At 49.5% G+C, this 13534-nt stretch overlaps 2 protein-coding genes across 4 annotated transcripts in view; both read left to right on the plus strand.

The window, feature by feature from the left end:
• Window positions 1-9605: 9605 nt before the first annotated feature.
• Window positions 9606-13534, plus strand: part of LOC103698909 (putative proteasome inhibitor) — a 33884-nt gene continuing 29955 nt past the window's right edge. The window contains exons 1-4 of one of the 3 annotated variants that reach the window (XR_016413387.1): window positions 9606-11062; window positions 11619-11847; window positions 12011-12197; window positions 12295-12426. Coding sequence is in view for 2 of the 3 variants with exons in the window: in XM_089931010.1 (XP_089787136.1) it covers window positions 11000-11062; window positions 11619-11847; window positions 12011-12197; window positions 12295-12426 (611 nt within the window). In the remaining variant the exon portion in view is untranslated. Of the gene's footprint in view, window positions 11063-11611; window positions 11848-12010; window positions 12198-12294; window positions 12427-13534 lie in introns of all 3 variants that reach the window. The other 2 variants (XM_089931012.1, XM_089931010.1) reach the window with 2 other exon arrangements.
• LOC149768640 (uncharacterized) lies at window positions 10137-10598 on the plus strand. Its single transcript, XM_089923861.1, has one exon. The coding sequence runs from the start codon at window positions 10137-10139 to the stop codon at window positions 10596-10598; it is 462 nt and encodes a 153-aa protein (XP_089779987.1).

The raw sequence follows: 13534 nt of genomic DNA on the forward strand, positions 1-13534 counted from the left end.
CGACGGGGAATGGTCCGAGGATATCCATTCCCCACTGGGCGAAGGGCCAGGGTGCAGTGATTGGTGCCAAGGGGACAGAAGGGACTCTCTGGACGTTGGCGTGGCGCTGGCAGGCGTCGCATTTCCGTACATGATCCTTTGAGTCCTCCAACAAGGTAGGCCAATAATAGCCTTGCCTCATGATCTTGTGCGCCAAGGACCTAGCCCCCAAGTGTGATCCGCAAACGCCTTCGTGGACTTTGCCGAGGACGTAGGCCGCTTCCGAGGGGCGGAGGCACTTTAAGAGGGGGGCGGTGAACGAGGTCCGATACAGCCTCCCTTCATAGAGTACGTAGTGGGCGAACTTCATAACAAATCGCCGAGCTTGATCTTCGTCTTCAGGGAGGATCCCTTCGGCGAGGTAGGCGACAAGCGGGTCCATCCAAGACGGCTCCGGATCAATCGCCATCACCGCTCCAGCCTCGCCGATGCTCGGGGCATCCAGAGTCTCCAGGTAGATCGCCCTCGACAAGTTGTGCGCGTCTGCGCTCACTAAGCGGGACAACCTGTCGGCCCTGGCATTTTCACTTCTTGGGACCTGCTGGATTTCGACACTGCCGAGGTCGGGAATGAGTGCTTGCACCTTCCGGACGTAATTCTGCATGGTCGGGTTCCGGGCTTCGAACTCCCCACGGACCTGCCCGACCACAAGCTGGGAGTCGGTGAAGACCTTCAGGCACCGGATGCCGAGCTCCTTGGTGAGTTTGAGTCCCGTGACTAGGGCCTCGTACTCCGCCTCGTTGTTGGTCACTGGAAATCCGAACCTCAAGGCATACTCGGCTATCACTCCATCAGGGCTGGTGAGGACCAGCCCGGCCCCTCCACCTTCGGGGTTCGACGACCCATCGATGTGAAGCGTCCAAATCGGGAGGTCGAGGCTGGGTGTTTCCGGCGACCTAGGTTCCGCCTCCCGCACCGTGCACTCTGCGAGGAAATCCGCGAGCGCTTGGGCCTTGATGGCGGGTCGGGGCTGGTAGCGGATGTCGAACTCACCAAGTTCTACTGCCCACTTCACCAGCCGTCCCGCATTCTCAGGATTGCTGAGGATCTGCCGCAGCGGTTGATCGGTCAAGAGGGTGACAGAATGGGCCTGGAAATAGGGGCGAAGCCTCCTGGTCGCGGTCAGCAGCGCGAAGGCGATCTTTTCAGCCTTCGTATACCGCGTCTCGGCATCCCGTAGGACCCGGCTGATGTAGTACACAGGTTTCTGGAGCTTTGCCTCTTCCCGAACCAGTACCGCACTGACTGCGGTTGGGGAGACCGCCAGATGGAGGTAGAGCATCTCCCCTTCTTGCGGCTTGGACAGCAGGGGAGGAGACGCCAAGTATTCCTTGAGCTGGTCGAATGCTGCTTGACATTCGGCCGTCCAGAGGAAGTCTTTCGGGCGTTTCAGCACCTTGAAGAAAGGTTGGCAGCGTTCGGCCGATTTTGCCACAAATCGTCCAAGCGCGGCGACCCTCCCAGCGAGCTCCTGAACCTCCTTCACTTTGGTCGGAGGGGACATATCTTGGATGGCCTTGATTTTGTCCGGATTGGCTTCGATCCCCCGCTGGTTGACAATGAAACCGAGGAACCTCCCGGCCGAAGCGCCAAAGGCGCACTTCGCTGGGTTCAGCTTCATGTGAAACTTCCGCAAGGTGGCGAAAGTCTCCTCCAGATCCGCGATGTGCTGGTCTGCATGGCGGCTCTTCACCAGCATATCGTCCACGTACACCTCCATGTTCCGGCCGATTTGCTCTTTGAAGATTTTGTTGACGAGGCGCTGGTAAGTGGCGCCAGCATTCTTCAGACCGAAGGGCATTACCTTGTAACAGTACAGCCCCCGGTCTGTTATAAAGGCAGTTTTCTCCTCGTCCTGTGGAGCCATCATTATCTGGTTGTAGCCGGAGAAGGCGTCCATGAAAGACAGCAGCTGATATCCGGAAGTCGCGTCGACCAGTTGGTCTATCCGCGGAAGCGGAAAGCTATCCTTGGGGCATGCCTTGTTCAGGTCGGTGTAGTCGACGCACATCCTCCACTTTCCGCTCGCCTTCCGGACAAGTACGACATTTGCCAGCCATTCGGGGTAGCTGACCTCCCTTATGAATCCTGCCTCCAAGAGTTTGTCTACCTCCTGGTCGACCACTCGGATCCGATCCGGGGCACAGTGTCTCTTCTTCTGTTTTACCGGTCGGTGGGTCGGGTCGACGTTGAGGGCGTGAGAAATGACCTCCGGGTCGATCCCAGGTACATCGGCCGCCGACCAGGCAAACACATCGACATTGGCTCGGAGGAATTCCACCAACCGGGCCCGAGCTCCCAGGTCGAGATTGGCGCCGACCCGGATCGTCCTGTCCGGGCGACCTTCCTCGAGGGAAACTTCGATCACACCCTCGGCCGGCTCCCCGTGCCGCAAGGCCACCTCGTCTCTGGCGTCGAGGGACTCGACGCTTAAGGCTTCTATGGGCTTCTTCCCTTTGAGAGTTGCTAGGAAACATTGCCTTGCGGTCGGTTGGTCACCTCGGACCTCTCCAATCCCGGCCGCCGTGGGGAACCGCATGAGCAAGTGGTACGTAGAGACCACCGCGCGAAGGGCGTTCAGTCCGGGTCGTCCGAGGATAGCGTTGTAGGCCGAGGGAACACGGACGACCAAGAACCCGAGCCGCACCGTGGCTTCTGCGGATGCAACGCCCGCAGTCACAGGCAGCTCAACGACACCTTCGGCCGAGATAGCGTCACCAGTGAATCCTATGAGGGGGGTGGATGTTTTGTGCAACAATTGTCTGGACAAGCTCATCTTTTGGAAGGCCTCGTAAAACAAAATATCAGCTGAGCTTCCACTATCCACAAGAACACGCCTTACATCATAGTTTGCCATAGTGAGGGAGATCACTATGGCGTCATCGTGGGGGGTCTGAACCCCCTTTACATCTTCATCACAAAAGGTGATTACATTACCGACCCTCTGCCTCTTTGCGACGGCTGCCCCCGACGCTTCAGTCGAGCCCCCTGCGTTCCTCTCGGGCCGGGGGCAGCCCCCAGTGATAGTGTGGATCACGCCCGCGACGAGTCGATTCTGCTCCCGAGGCTCCTGAGGGGCTGGATCGGCCGGACGCGGGTCTGCGGGGGGACGTCGGTCGTTCACATATCGACTGAGACGCCCTCGGCGGATGAGAGCCTCGATCTCGTCCCGAAGCTGGAAGCAGTCTTCGGTGTCGTGGCCGTGGTCCCGGTGGTACTCACAGTACGCCCGAGAGGGCCTCCTCCCAGGAATCTTCTTCATCTGTCTCGGGACCGGGAGGTCCTCCCGCCCCTTGATTTCCATGAGGATCTGGGCCCGGGGAGTCAGGAGAGGAGTGTACCGGTTGAAACGTCGGGGCGGAGAACGAGGGCGTAGGGCGCCATGGTTCCTCGCCGGCGACAGGCTTCTGCGCCGACGTTGAGGCGTCGGGCTCCTCCTCTGGCGTGCCTCTTTTCGCCTTTTCTTCCCGAGCTTTGGAGGGATCTCGGCGGCCTCCTTGCTCCGGTGGGCGGCCGCCTCCTCGGCGTCCGCATACTGGTTCGCCCGGGACAACAGCTCCGGGAAGCTCCGCGGCAGGCGTTTGTCCAGGGAGAAGGTGAGTCTGCCCTTTCGGAAGCCACGCTTCAGGGCTGAAAGAGCCACTTCCTGGCTCAGGTTCCGGACTTCCAGCGTAGCCTTGTTGAAGCGGGTAAGATAATCCCGCAAGCTTTCTCCCTCGTTTTGCCGGACATCAAAGAGGGAGTCGGAGACCAGTCGCCGCCGGCTACTGACGGCGAAATAGGTGATGAAGAGGCGAGTAAACTGGTCGAAGGACTGGATTGAGTTAACCTCCAAGCCGGCGAACCACGCCCTTGCCGGGCCACGGAGGGTCGCCGGGAAGGCCTTGCAGAGGAGAGGATCTGATGCTCCGTGGAGGAGCATAAGGGTCCTGAAATTCTCGACGTGATCCCGCGGGTCCGCCGCCCCGTCATAGGGCTCGATCGCCGGCATTTTAAACCCCGGCAGATTCGGGGTCCGCAGGATCCTCGAGGCAAGCGCCGGCTGGGAGGAGATCTCCAAGTCGGCGAAGGGATCTTTGGAGTGGCCCTTCAGGACCTGGAGTTGTCGGTGGAAATCGTCCACCCGCCGGTCCAGGGAGCGCGACCGATGGGTGGGAGACAAGGAGCACCGAGAGGGGGACCGACTGGAGCGCGGGTTCCTTGAGGACTGGGGGGTCTGGGAACGCGCCCGGGCCCACCTCTCGTACCCCGCGCAGCTCCGATGGGAAGGTCCCGGCAGAATGGACCGTGCTCGAGAATCTTCCTCGCGCCGGCGCTCCTCCCCATGGGAGAGGAAGGAGCGCGGGTTGAGGAGGACAGGTGAGCGCTCAGGGAGCAGCGGCTCCTGGGCCCGCTGCGGCGCCCGAGACATCACACCCTGCAGGTTCTGCACTGCCTCCGCGAGGGTGCGAACCTGCTGGGCTAACTGGTCGAACTGAGCGGCTTCGACCATCTGAATGGGGGGTGGAACGGTGGAGTGTTGCTGAGAATGTGTTGGAGACGCAGCGGCCTCCCGGCCGGAGGCGCGAGAGGCCCCGCGACCGGAGGCATTGGAAGCTCCACGACCACCTCGCCGTGCCATTACGATCGCTCTGAGATTCGGTGCCCTTCCTCTAGCGCCAACTGTTGCTGGTAGTCCAAACCGAGAACGATTGGCACAGCGGTGTGAACGGGATTCCGTCTGAGTTGTCTTGGTTGGTGTTGATTGCGCTCCACCTTCCACCGGGAAACCTGCAAGCAAGCCTCGCACCACCACTGGGGTAGTGGGGGCCCTCCGACGATCAAGTCAGAGGAGATTGGAGGAGAAGGAGAGATAATAGTAGCAAGTAAGAGAATGCACTGGAAGTTCTTGCTTACCCCCCCTTCTCCCCCCAGCCGCATATATACCAGGCTGGGGGGTCCTTCTGGGGGGTTGGTCATCGTGTGGCACGATGGAGTTGCCACTGACATGGCCGTTACAGGGCGTCGTGGGGTAGCGCTGGGTACGGCCATGACAGGGCGTAGTGGAGCTCCGCTTTGTACGGCTGTTACAGGAGATCGTGGAGCAGCGCCGGATACGACCGTTGCAGGGAGTAGTGGAGCAGTGGGTCGCGGCGTGCTTCAGGGGAACAGCCTGTCGTTGTCGAGAGATTGCCGACTCGGGGTCGGACTGCTGGATCAAGGGGCAGCCGATTCGGGGTCGGGCTGCGAAGCCGAAGATATCCGACTCGGGGTCGGGTTACTGGATCAAAGGGCAGCCGACTCGGGGTCGGGCTGCGAAGCCGAAGATATCCGACTCGGGGTCGGGTTACTGGATCAAGGGGCAGCTGTAGTCTTCTTGGGCGCGCGTGCCGGTCACGTGGGGCATGGTAGCTGAGTTTTTTCGTAACAGTAACTAATAGCAACTAGTATGATACATCATACATCTGGAAATGTTGAATTATATGCACTGATGGGCGCCTCAAAGTTTTTTTTTTGAAAAAAAATAATACAAAACAAAATTTCGCGAGTCACAAGCTACTTAATCTTTTTTTTGTTTTTTTTTTTATTGTAGGAGGAAAGTTATTTTAAGGATTACAACAAAAGGAAGAGGACTGCCTCGGTAACATCATCATATATTAATAAAAATTTTCGGTGCCTCTATTTAGTACAAGTTGCTGTCATTATCATTAATGTACCATTGGCGCATAAAGGCGAGGGAGCAAGACATGACTACGGTATACGGTCTGCAATATTCACAGTACCATGAGTTATAAGGGAGCAAACACAACATTAAGTGTTACTTTGGAAGCATGTATTTATCCCTGATTAGGCAGCTTGCTAGATGTAATACAACCAACGAATGTAGTTCCCATGTATAAAATATGCATGGAAAAGAATAATTTCAAAAAATGTTTATGATGATCGGGGCTTATCTCCAAACCCATCTATTAAGAACCATAGGTTGTGGATTTAAATCTTGGGTCTACACATGGTTGAGATGCTTATTAAGTAGATACCAGGACCCATGGACTGAATCCAATCCTGCACCCTAACCTGCCAACCTAAGGTCTACACATCGTTGAGGTGCTTTGATTTATAAGTGCAATTTGCTCTAACACAACTAAGGGTACAAATGGATTGGATCGGGTCGGATTCCAAGTGATCCTAATTTAATATGAAGTTTTGTTTGCATCGTAATTTTGGACTTTGGACTCTAGCCCGGTCCGATTGGAAATCGGGTTGGGTCGGATTCCAGCTGGATCGGATTTTTTTTTATTTTTTTTTACGTTTTTGGGAAAGGGTTTCGGCAAATTTATTTTGGTCATATCATAATTATGAGTTGCTGGGTGACCCATGACTTGAAAGACCTGCAATTGAACTTCTGTCAGAACGGATGACCCATGACTTGCATACTAGCTATGTCGGCCTACAAGCCTAATTTCATATCACACTATTTTTTGTCTATATGACTGATTGGACGGAACTTGGTGTCTCCATGCTCCCCTCTCAGGTGGACAAAAAAAATCCCGGACCTTCTTCCAAAATCCAATTCCATTGCAGAAAACTGGCACATGACCCATATTTTTTATTTCTCTTTTTCTGTTTCCATTACCACCAACTCAGTGCTGTTGAATCCGCCTACTTAGCATCATTTCTGGTCCTTAGACCAACCACGTAAACCTTCTTTCCAACTCAAACCAGCAGTCCTCTCTCTCTCTCTCTCTCTCTCTCTCTCTCTCTCTCTCTCTAACTCAAACCAGCAGTCCTCTCTCTCTCTCTCTCTCTCTCTCTCTCTCTCTCTCTCTCTCTTCTGGGCCCAAGAGATTCTGAATTTCTCTTTTTCTGTTTCCATTACCACCAACTCATTGCCGTTAAAGCCACCTACTTAGCATCATTTCTGGTCCTTAGACAAGCCACCTTCTTTCCGACTCAAACCAGCAGTCCTCCCTCTCTCTCTCTCTTCTGGGCCCAAGAGATTCTGAATTTCTCTTTTTCTGTTTCCATTACCACCAACTCATTGCCGTTAAAGCCACCTACTTAGCATCATTTCTGGTCCTTAGACAAGCCACCTTCTTTCCGACTCAAACCAGCAGTCCTCCCTCTCTCTCTCTCTCTCTTCTGGGCCCAAGAGATTCTGAATTTCTCTTTTTCTGTTTCCATTACCACCAACTCATTGCCGTTAAAGCCACCTACTTAGCATCATTTCTGGTCCTTAGACAAGCCACCTTCTTTCCGACTCAAACCAGCAGTCCTCCCTCTCTCTCTCTCTCTTCTGGGCCTAAGAGATTCTGAATTTCTCTTTTTCTGTTTCCATTACCACCAACTCATTGCCGTTAAAGCCACCTACTTAGCATCATTTCTGGTCCTTAGGCAAGCCACCTTCTTTCCGACTCAAACCAGCAGTCCTCCCTCTCTCTCTCTCTCTCTTCTGGGCCCAAGAGATTCTGAATTTCTCTTTTTCTGTTTCCATTACCACCAACTCATTGCCGTTAAAGCCACCTACTTAGCATCATTTCTGGTCCTACTCAAACCAGCAGTCCTCCCTCTCTCTCTCTCTCTCTCTTCTGGGCCCAAGAGATTCTGAATTTCTCTTTTTCTGTTTCCATTACCACCAACTCATTGCCGTTAAAGCCACCTACTTAGCATCATTTCTGGTCCTTAGACAAGCCACCTTCTTTCCGACTCAAACCAGCAGTCCTCCCTCTCTCTCTCTCTTCTGGGCCCAAGAGATTCTGAATTTCTCTTTTTCTGTTTCCATTACCACCAACTCATTGCCGTTAAAGCCACCTACTTAGCATCATTTCTGGTCCTTAGACAAGCCACCTTCTTTCCGACTCAAACCAGCAGTCCTCCCTCTCTCTCTCTCTCTTCTGGGCCCAAGAGATTCTGAATTTCTCTTTTTCTGTTTCCATTACCACCAACTCATTGCCGTTAAAGCCACCTACTTAGCATCATTTCTGGTCCTTAGACAAGCCACCTTCTTTCCGACTCAAACCAGCAGTCCTCCCTCTCTCTCTCTCTCTCTCTCTCTCTCTCTTCTGGGCCCAAGAGATTCTAAAGCAGAGCACAGCTGTGTGGAGCTCTTGTCTTCTTCTTATTCTTCTTCTGGCACAAGAACATATCTGAGATAGCTCCCATTCATTAGAGAAACCATCTTGGGCCACCAAGATGGTAGCCTGATGGTAAAAAAACGATAATTCCATCCAAATTATCCAGATTCGAAATACGCAGATGTCGATTAAATTAGAGAATCGAATGTTCCACACCTGGACGACTTGTTGGTGGATATGCTAAGATGGCGCTAGGGTGACGTACCCACACGTAAGGCGGTGAGCCCACGGGTCGGAAAAGGCATGCAAAAACTTGCGACTTGTATTGAACATTCTCTGGTGGAAGGAGGGCCCAGTAAGGGCTGCTACGCGGGTGGGATGGTCCCTCCCCCTCCCCTCCTATTTTTCACCAAGAAAAAAAAAAGAAACCATCTTGGGTCTGCTTCTCTGGCTTTCTTGCTGCTATACGTGTCCCGGGTTAAACCAAAAGCTTGAGAGCCCGGCATTTGGGTTTCCTTCTGTTTTAGGGTCCAAATTTAGTAAACTAGATCCGATCCAAAAATGATTCGGGTCTAATTTCAGGATCCGATCCAGACCCGCAGATCCTAAAATTCGGATTGGATCGGCTCTATCCCGGATCGGATCGGCTCGGATCACGGGTCGACCCGACCCATTTGCAGCCCTAAACACAGTATGAACCACATGGTACTTATGAAGATGGACACCGCAGGACGCAAACTGCACTTGGCTAAAAGAGGATACATGGCAGCTGATTAGGCTACTGTGGCTTGATTTAGTAGGAAGAAACTAGGCTTTAGCTTGCTGCCCGCTACATCTATGCCGTCTCAACCTAGGCAGGCCGGATGAAGCATCCACCCAACATTTCATCACCACTTGCACCATTTAAGCTACGTTCGGATGATAGTGGCTTGACATACTTTTGGGAAGTAATTTTGGTGATTAGTTGATAAGTTAAAACAGGCAAGTTGGGTCTCATTATTGGTGCTCCTAGGAGTTAGAAGTTTGGACTACTAAAAAATATTGAAGAGTTAAATATATCATCAAACATTCGATGTAAATATTTAATACAGACGTTGCTAATGGCCTATTTGGTGTGAAGGGGACCAAATTAAAGAAGGCTTGGCTGGGAGTAGTGAAACATGACTTGTTACGCTTCATATTTCGACGAAGTTTGGATTTACATCAAATGAGCCTGACTCAGTATTCGTATAGGAATCATTAACTGCATGCATGTACGTTTGTCTTCTTGAAGGGTTAATTTACTTCTAATGTACATCATATGTAAACAAATTAACACCTCGAGGAAACTCCATCCACTTTAGATTAAGGCCTTCTTCACTGCGAATTGAAAGTTTTGATTAAGGTCAGCTTGGTTCTTTTTTTGTTTCAAATAAGTCATGCATGGTTCATTGGGCCAAGTCTCAACATCAAGATAAATCCAGTTTCTTTTGGACCCTAAGACCTAAGCTGGTATTCTAAAATGGTCTAATCGCAGCTTCAGGCATGATACATTAGTTCCATTTCAGGTCCCTACCAAAAGCTTAAATGGGGAAATGAAACCGGGTTATATTGCAATCACAGCGTAAACATCAGCCCAAGTCTTATCCTCAGGTGCCAATTTCAGTATAAACTGGTATAAAACCCCTTCTGTCTCCTCCCTATCCTTGGGGGCATTTTGGGCACATAATGACTCACATGGGAAAGCATGGCACTTCAAGTAAGGAAGATGTTGGTTGGGCTGGTCGTGTTTGTTTATTGTATAAGGAAGAACTGGGATTTGGCAGTGAGGAGATCACCACAGTGAGGTAAAACTAGAGAGAGAGAGAGAGAGAGAGAGAGAGAGAGAGAGAGAGCAAGGCCAGAGGAAACCAAGTCTCCTGGAGCTCAAAGCTTGGGGTCTGAAGAGCAGTGTATGAAATAGTAGCAGTTAGAAAGAGACTATCAGGGATATCAGCGTCCAGGTTTAGTTTATTCTCTTGGGTACCCCCACCCCCTGGCTATCTCAAGGTGAATTTCGATGGTGGTATGGCGGAGTATGGCGCATCCGGGGGTGTGGGCTTCGTGATCAGGGACCACTGTGGTACACTTATTGCGGCTGGAGGACGGAGTATCTTTGGCTGCTCGGTGGTGGGAGCAGAGCTGCAGGCTGCTTGGGAGGACGTTCTGGTTGCGAGACGGGTTCTGGAGGCCGACAGACTTGTTCTTGAGGGTGATTGCTCGACAGTGATTGACTGGATACGAGGTGTGGACACGTATGGGGATGGTCACCCGCTGATACGGGATACACGCAGTCTGGTACGAGAATTGACTTCCTGTCAGATTGCACATGCCTACCGAGAGGCGAACAGTGCAGCAGACTGGGTCGCCTCTTATGTTGCCCGGCATACTGAGGAGGTCTTCTGGTCTAGATTAGAGGGCGTTCCACATGCTTTATTTTGTCTTCTTTTCTTTGACATGTCTGGATGTATTCACGTTAGAGGTATATGAATGAAATACCGTTTTGACCAAAAAAAAAAAAAAAAAAAAAAAAAAAAAAAAAAAAAAAAAAAAAAAAAAAAAAAAAAAACTGGTTACTTCACAGACGCTGCCACCCACCCTTCCCACTCTTCCTATCTGTCTTCTGGATCTTGGTGTCTCAGAAATATGAGTCCTTTTCTTTTCTTTTTCCTTTTCTTCCCCTTGATTTGACCAGCCAGAAGGGCGCTGCCTTCTCTTTGTCTTGTTGCCCTCCAGAGAATATGGCTTTGTGAGGTCGCTTTTCCTTCCACCTTCTTTCCCATCTCCATCATTGGAGCCCTTTTCAGTCCTAGAGGTTGCTCTGAGAAGCTGGAGTTCTGTTAACCGTTCCAAAGCTTCCTTTTTTAAAGCTCAAACTTGTTTTGGAGGCAATGGAGGTGACTTGTGACCTTCAAGTGGATGTTAATGGGGAGGAGATCTTCTTGGTGAACAAGGTAAGCCCTTTTCTCCTATCAATACTAATGGATAGTTTGGAGTATTTTATTTCCAAACGTTAATTTTATCCCCTGTTCCCTTCAACTAAATTTAGAATCTTGATCGAGCTTTTGAATTGGGTAATTCTATTTGTCACGCAAATATCCATAAGATGCTTATGCCTTGTTTCTTCCTGATGTAAGAAAGCCAGTCAAATTGGATTTGATCCGGAAAGTTCTTTTCTTTGAATATTTAGAGCGTCTCTTTCTTTCATTTTTGCTTGATTCTTTGCTTGATGTGGAGCTGTCTTTAGAGATTTCATTCTATGAATAGAAAAAAATGGTATCTGGTTCTGTCCCTTGTTTTATCTACGTCTTCTTGTTTTCTCCTTGGATTTTTCTTTTTTTTGTTTGATTGAAATAAGAAATCGGGTCGGGTCAGGATCACCCAGGACCCGGTCCGATCCGACCCATTTGCACCCCTAAACCACACCTGGTCTCCCCCTCTCATTTTAAAAAACCTTATCGAGTCGGGCGGCCACTGGTGCCCGCCCTCGAAATTTTTGAAAGTAATCAGGGCCTCAAGAAATCCCGTCCATCCTCCAAGAATCGTAGAAGGGATAATCGAAACCAGAACGAGGAGATGGCTACGGAGAGAACGGTACTGTTGTTAATCAGGACTTCCCGCCCATCCTTCCGTAACCCCCACGGCAAGGTCGCCTTCGCCGTTCATGCCTCCTTCCTCGCCGCCGGCTATTTCCTCGCCGCCACCGGAAAGAACGCTTTATCCGATAATCCTCCGATCGGTGCGTCTCTCTTTAATCCCATTGTTTCTTGAACGGAAAAATCATGTGTTTCATTTATTTTTTTTTAAAAAAAAAGGGAAACACGGTCCTTCGATCCCGTTCAACTTAACTAGAATCTTGAACGGAAAAATTGATTCTTTATTTTTTTTTTGAAAAATTTTAGGTGGGGAAGAGGTGGGGATCGAGGGGTGGGACGAGCAGGTGGGTAGCTATGATTTTCTGTACTTCGCGACTGAGATGGGTCAGAAAAAGAAATTTTTGGTGAGGTGCACGGTGATCGGTGAGTTTCTTACAATTGATTGCTTGAATCTTGAGGGACAGCAGAAGGAACCGTTATACTTATCAATCCGGTATTATTTTTTTTAAGATTTTCAACTCTTAAGAATTATAACTTGTTTGTTTTCCGGATTGGATTTTTAATTTTGTTTGGTTGCAACATATTTGAAGGGTGAAGGATTACCTGTCCCATGATGAGAATCAGATAAGTAATTATGGGGAGTTGTACAAAGATTTGAAGGGCCTCGTCAAGAACTTGAATTCCAGTATCTTGGCTAAATTGGAACCCAACGTTGGGAGCAGGTTTGTGAATTAATTTTTTTGGACAATTTTTTTAACAGGATCTTGATATTTTTGTTTGGATACATTGTGCACCACATAGGTTTAAAGCTTGCATTTAATTTAATATTGTAAATAATTTAGTTGTCAAACTTTAATTCTTGTACACTGTGGACAGTGGTGAAGGTTTGCATGGAAGTAGTGCTGAATCTGCTATCAGAATTCAAGTTAATAATCCACCTCAAAATTTAGGGTATGCACTAGCACTGTATTATTTTTGGTGCCCATTAAACCTTTGCTGCACTATGCTTGCTTGTTCATGAAATTTAGCTATTTAAAACTTTTGAAGTTATTTGTTGGTATATTGTTGATTACAAAGGTGTAAACTTTGTCTTGGTATATATATATACAACATGGACAACAAAATCTTCTCTCGCTTGCTCTTTGTCAGGTAACACAGCCTGCTGGATGACTAAATTGTTAACCATGTAGTGCTTAGGCAACTGGTGAATATAGAGTTGGCTAAAGAAGACTTGGATGAGAATATCGATAAAAGGATTGCACACCTACAATTTGGAAACTATTTTAATCTACAAAGTTGGAACTAACATATTATGAGACAGGCATTATTGATTATGGTCATGTTGTTCAAATATTATTTTTAACTTGGTGTTCAATGGCCAAGGATTATAACTTTTTATGATTGTTAATTAGAAGGTCAGTCAAGTTTATAATTCTAAGAAGGCAAAAAAGAGAGAGCTGAGGTCAACAACCAAGGCAATGTAGTCCTTTGAGGGCTGTTGCACTCAAATAACAACTTGTCATTTAATTAAGAGAGCAATTTCTCTGGTGAAAATATGAAATGCAAAGTGAAAATATGTTTGCTGTATAGAGATTTTGAATTTCTCTAGTGATGCTGGCTATATTATTTTCCATGTTTGACTACATTTCTACTCTCTCAGGGTTAAGATCTGAGAAGCTCGGCGCAACATATGGGAAAAGCTAAAATGGAGGAAAGAGTTATGGGATAGGGTTGTATCTTTCGCGTGAAAGGAGGATTCATTTTCCTTGGCACGAATCAACTATTGGACCGTGCAATGGTTGCTTCAAGGTCTGTGCAGGCAATGAATAG

This window comes from Phoenix dactylifera, chromosome 1, assembly GCF_051530095.1.
Source record: "Phoenix dactylifera cultivar Ajwa chromosome 1, Ajwa_hap1_PhDact_Kaust_v1.1, whole genome shotgun sequence".
NCBI lineage: Eukaryota > Viridiplantae > Streptophyta > Magnoliopsida > Arecales > Arecaceae > Phoenix > Phoenix dactylifera.

Coding starts and splice junctions, on each gene's coding strand:
- LOC149768640 (XM_089923861.1), top strand. CDS start 10,137: ATGGCGGAGTATGGCGCATCCGGGGGTGTGGGCTTCGTGATCAGGGAC.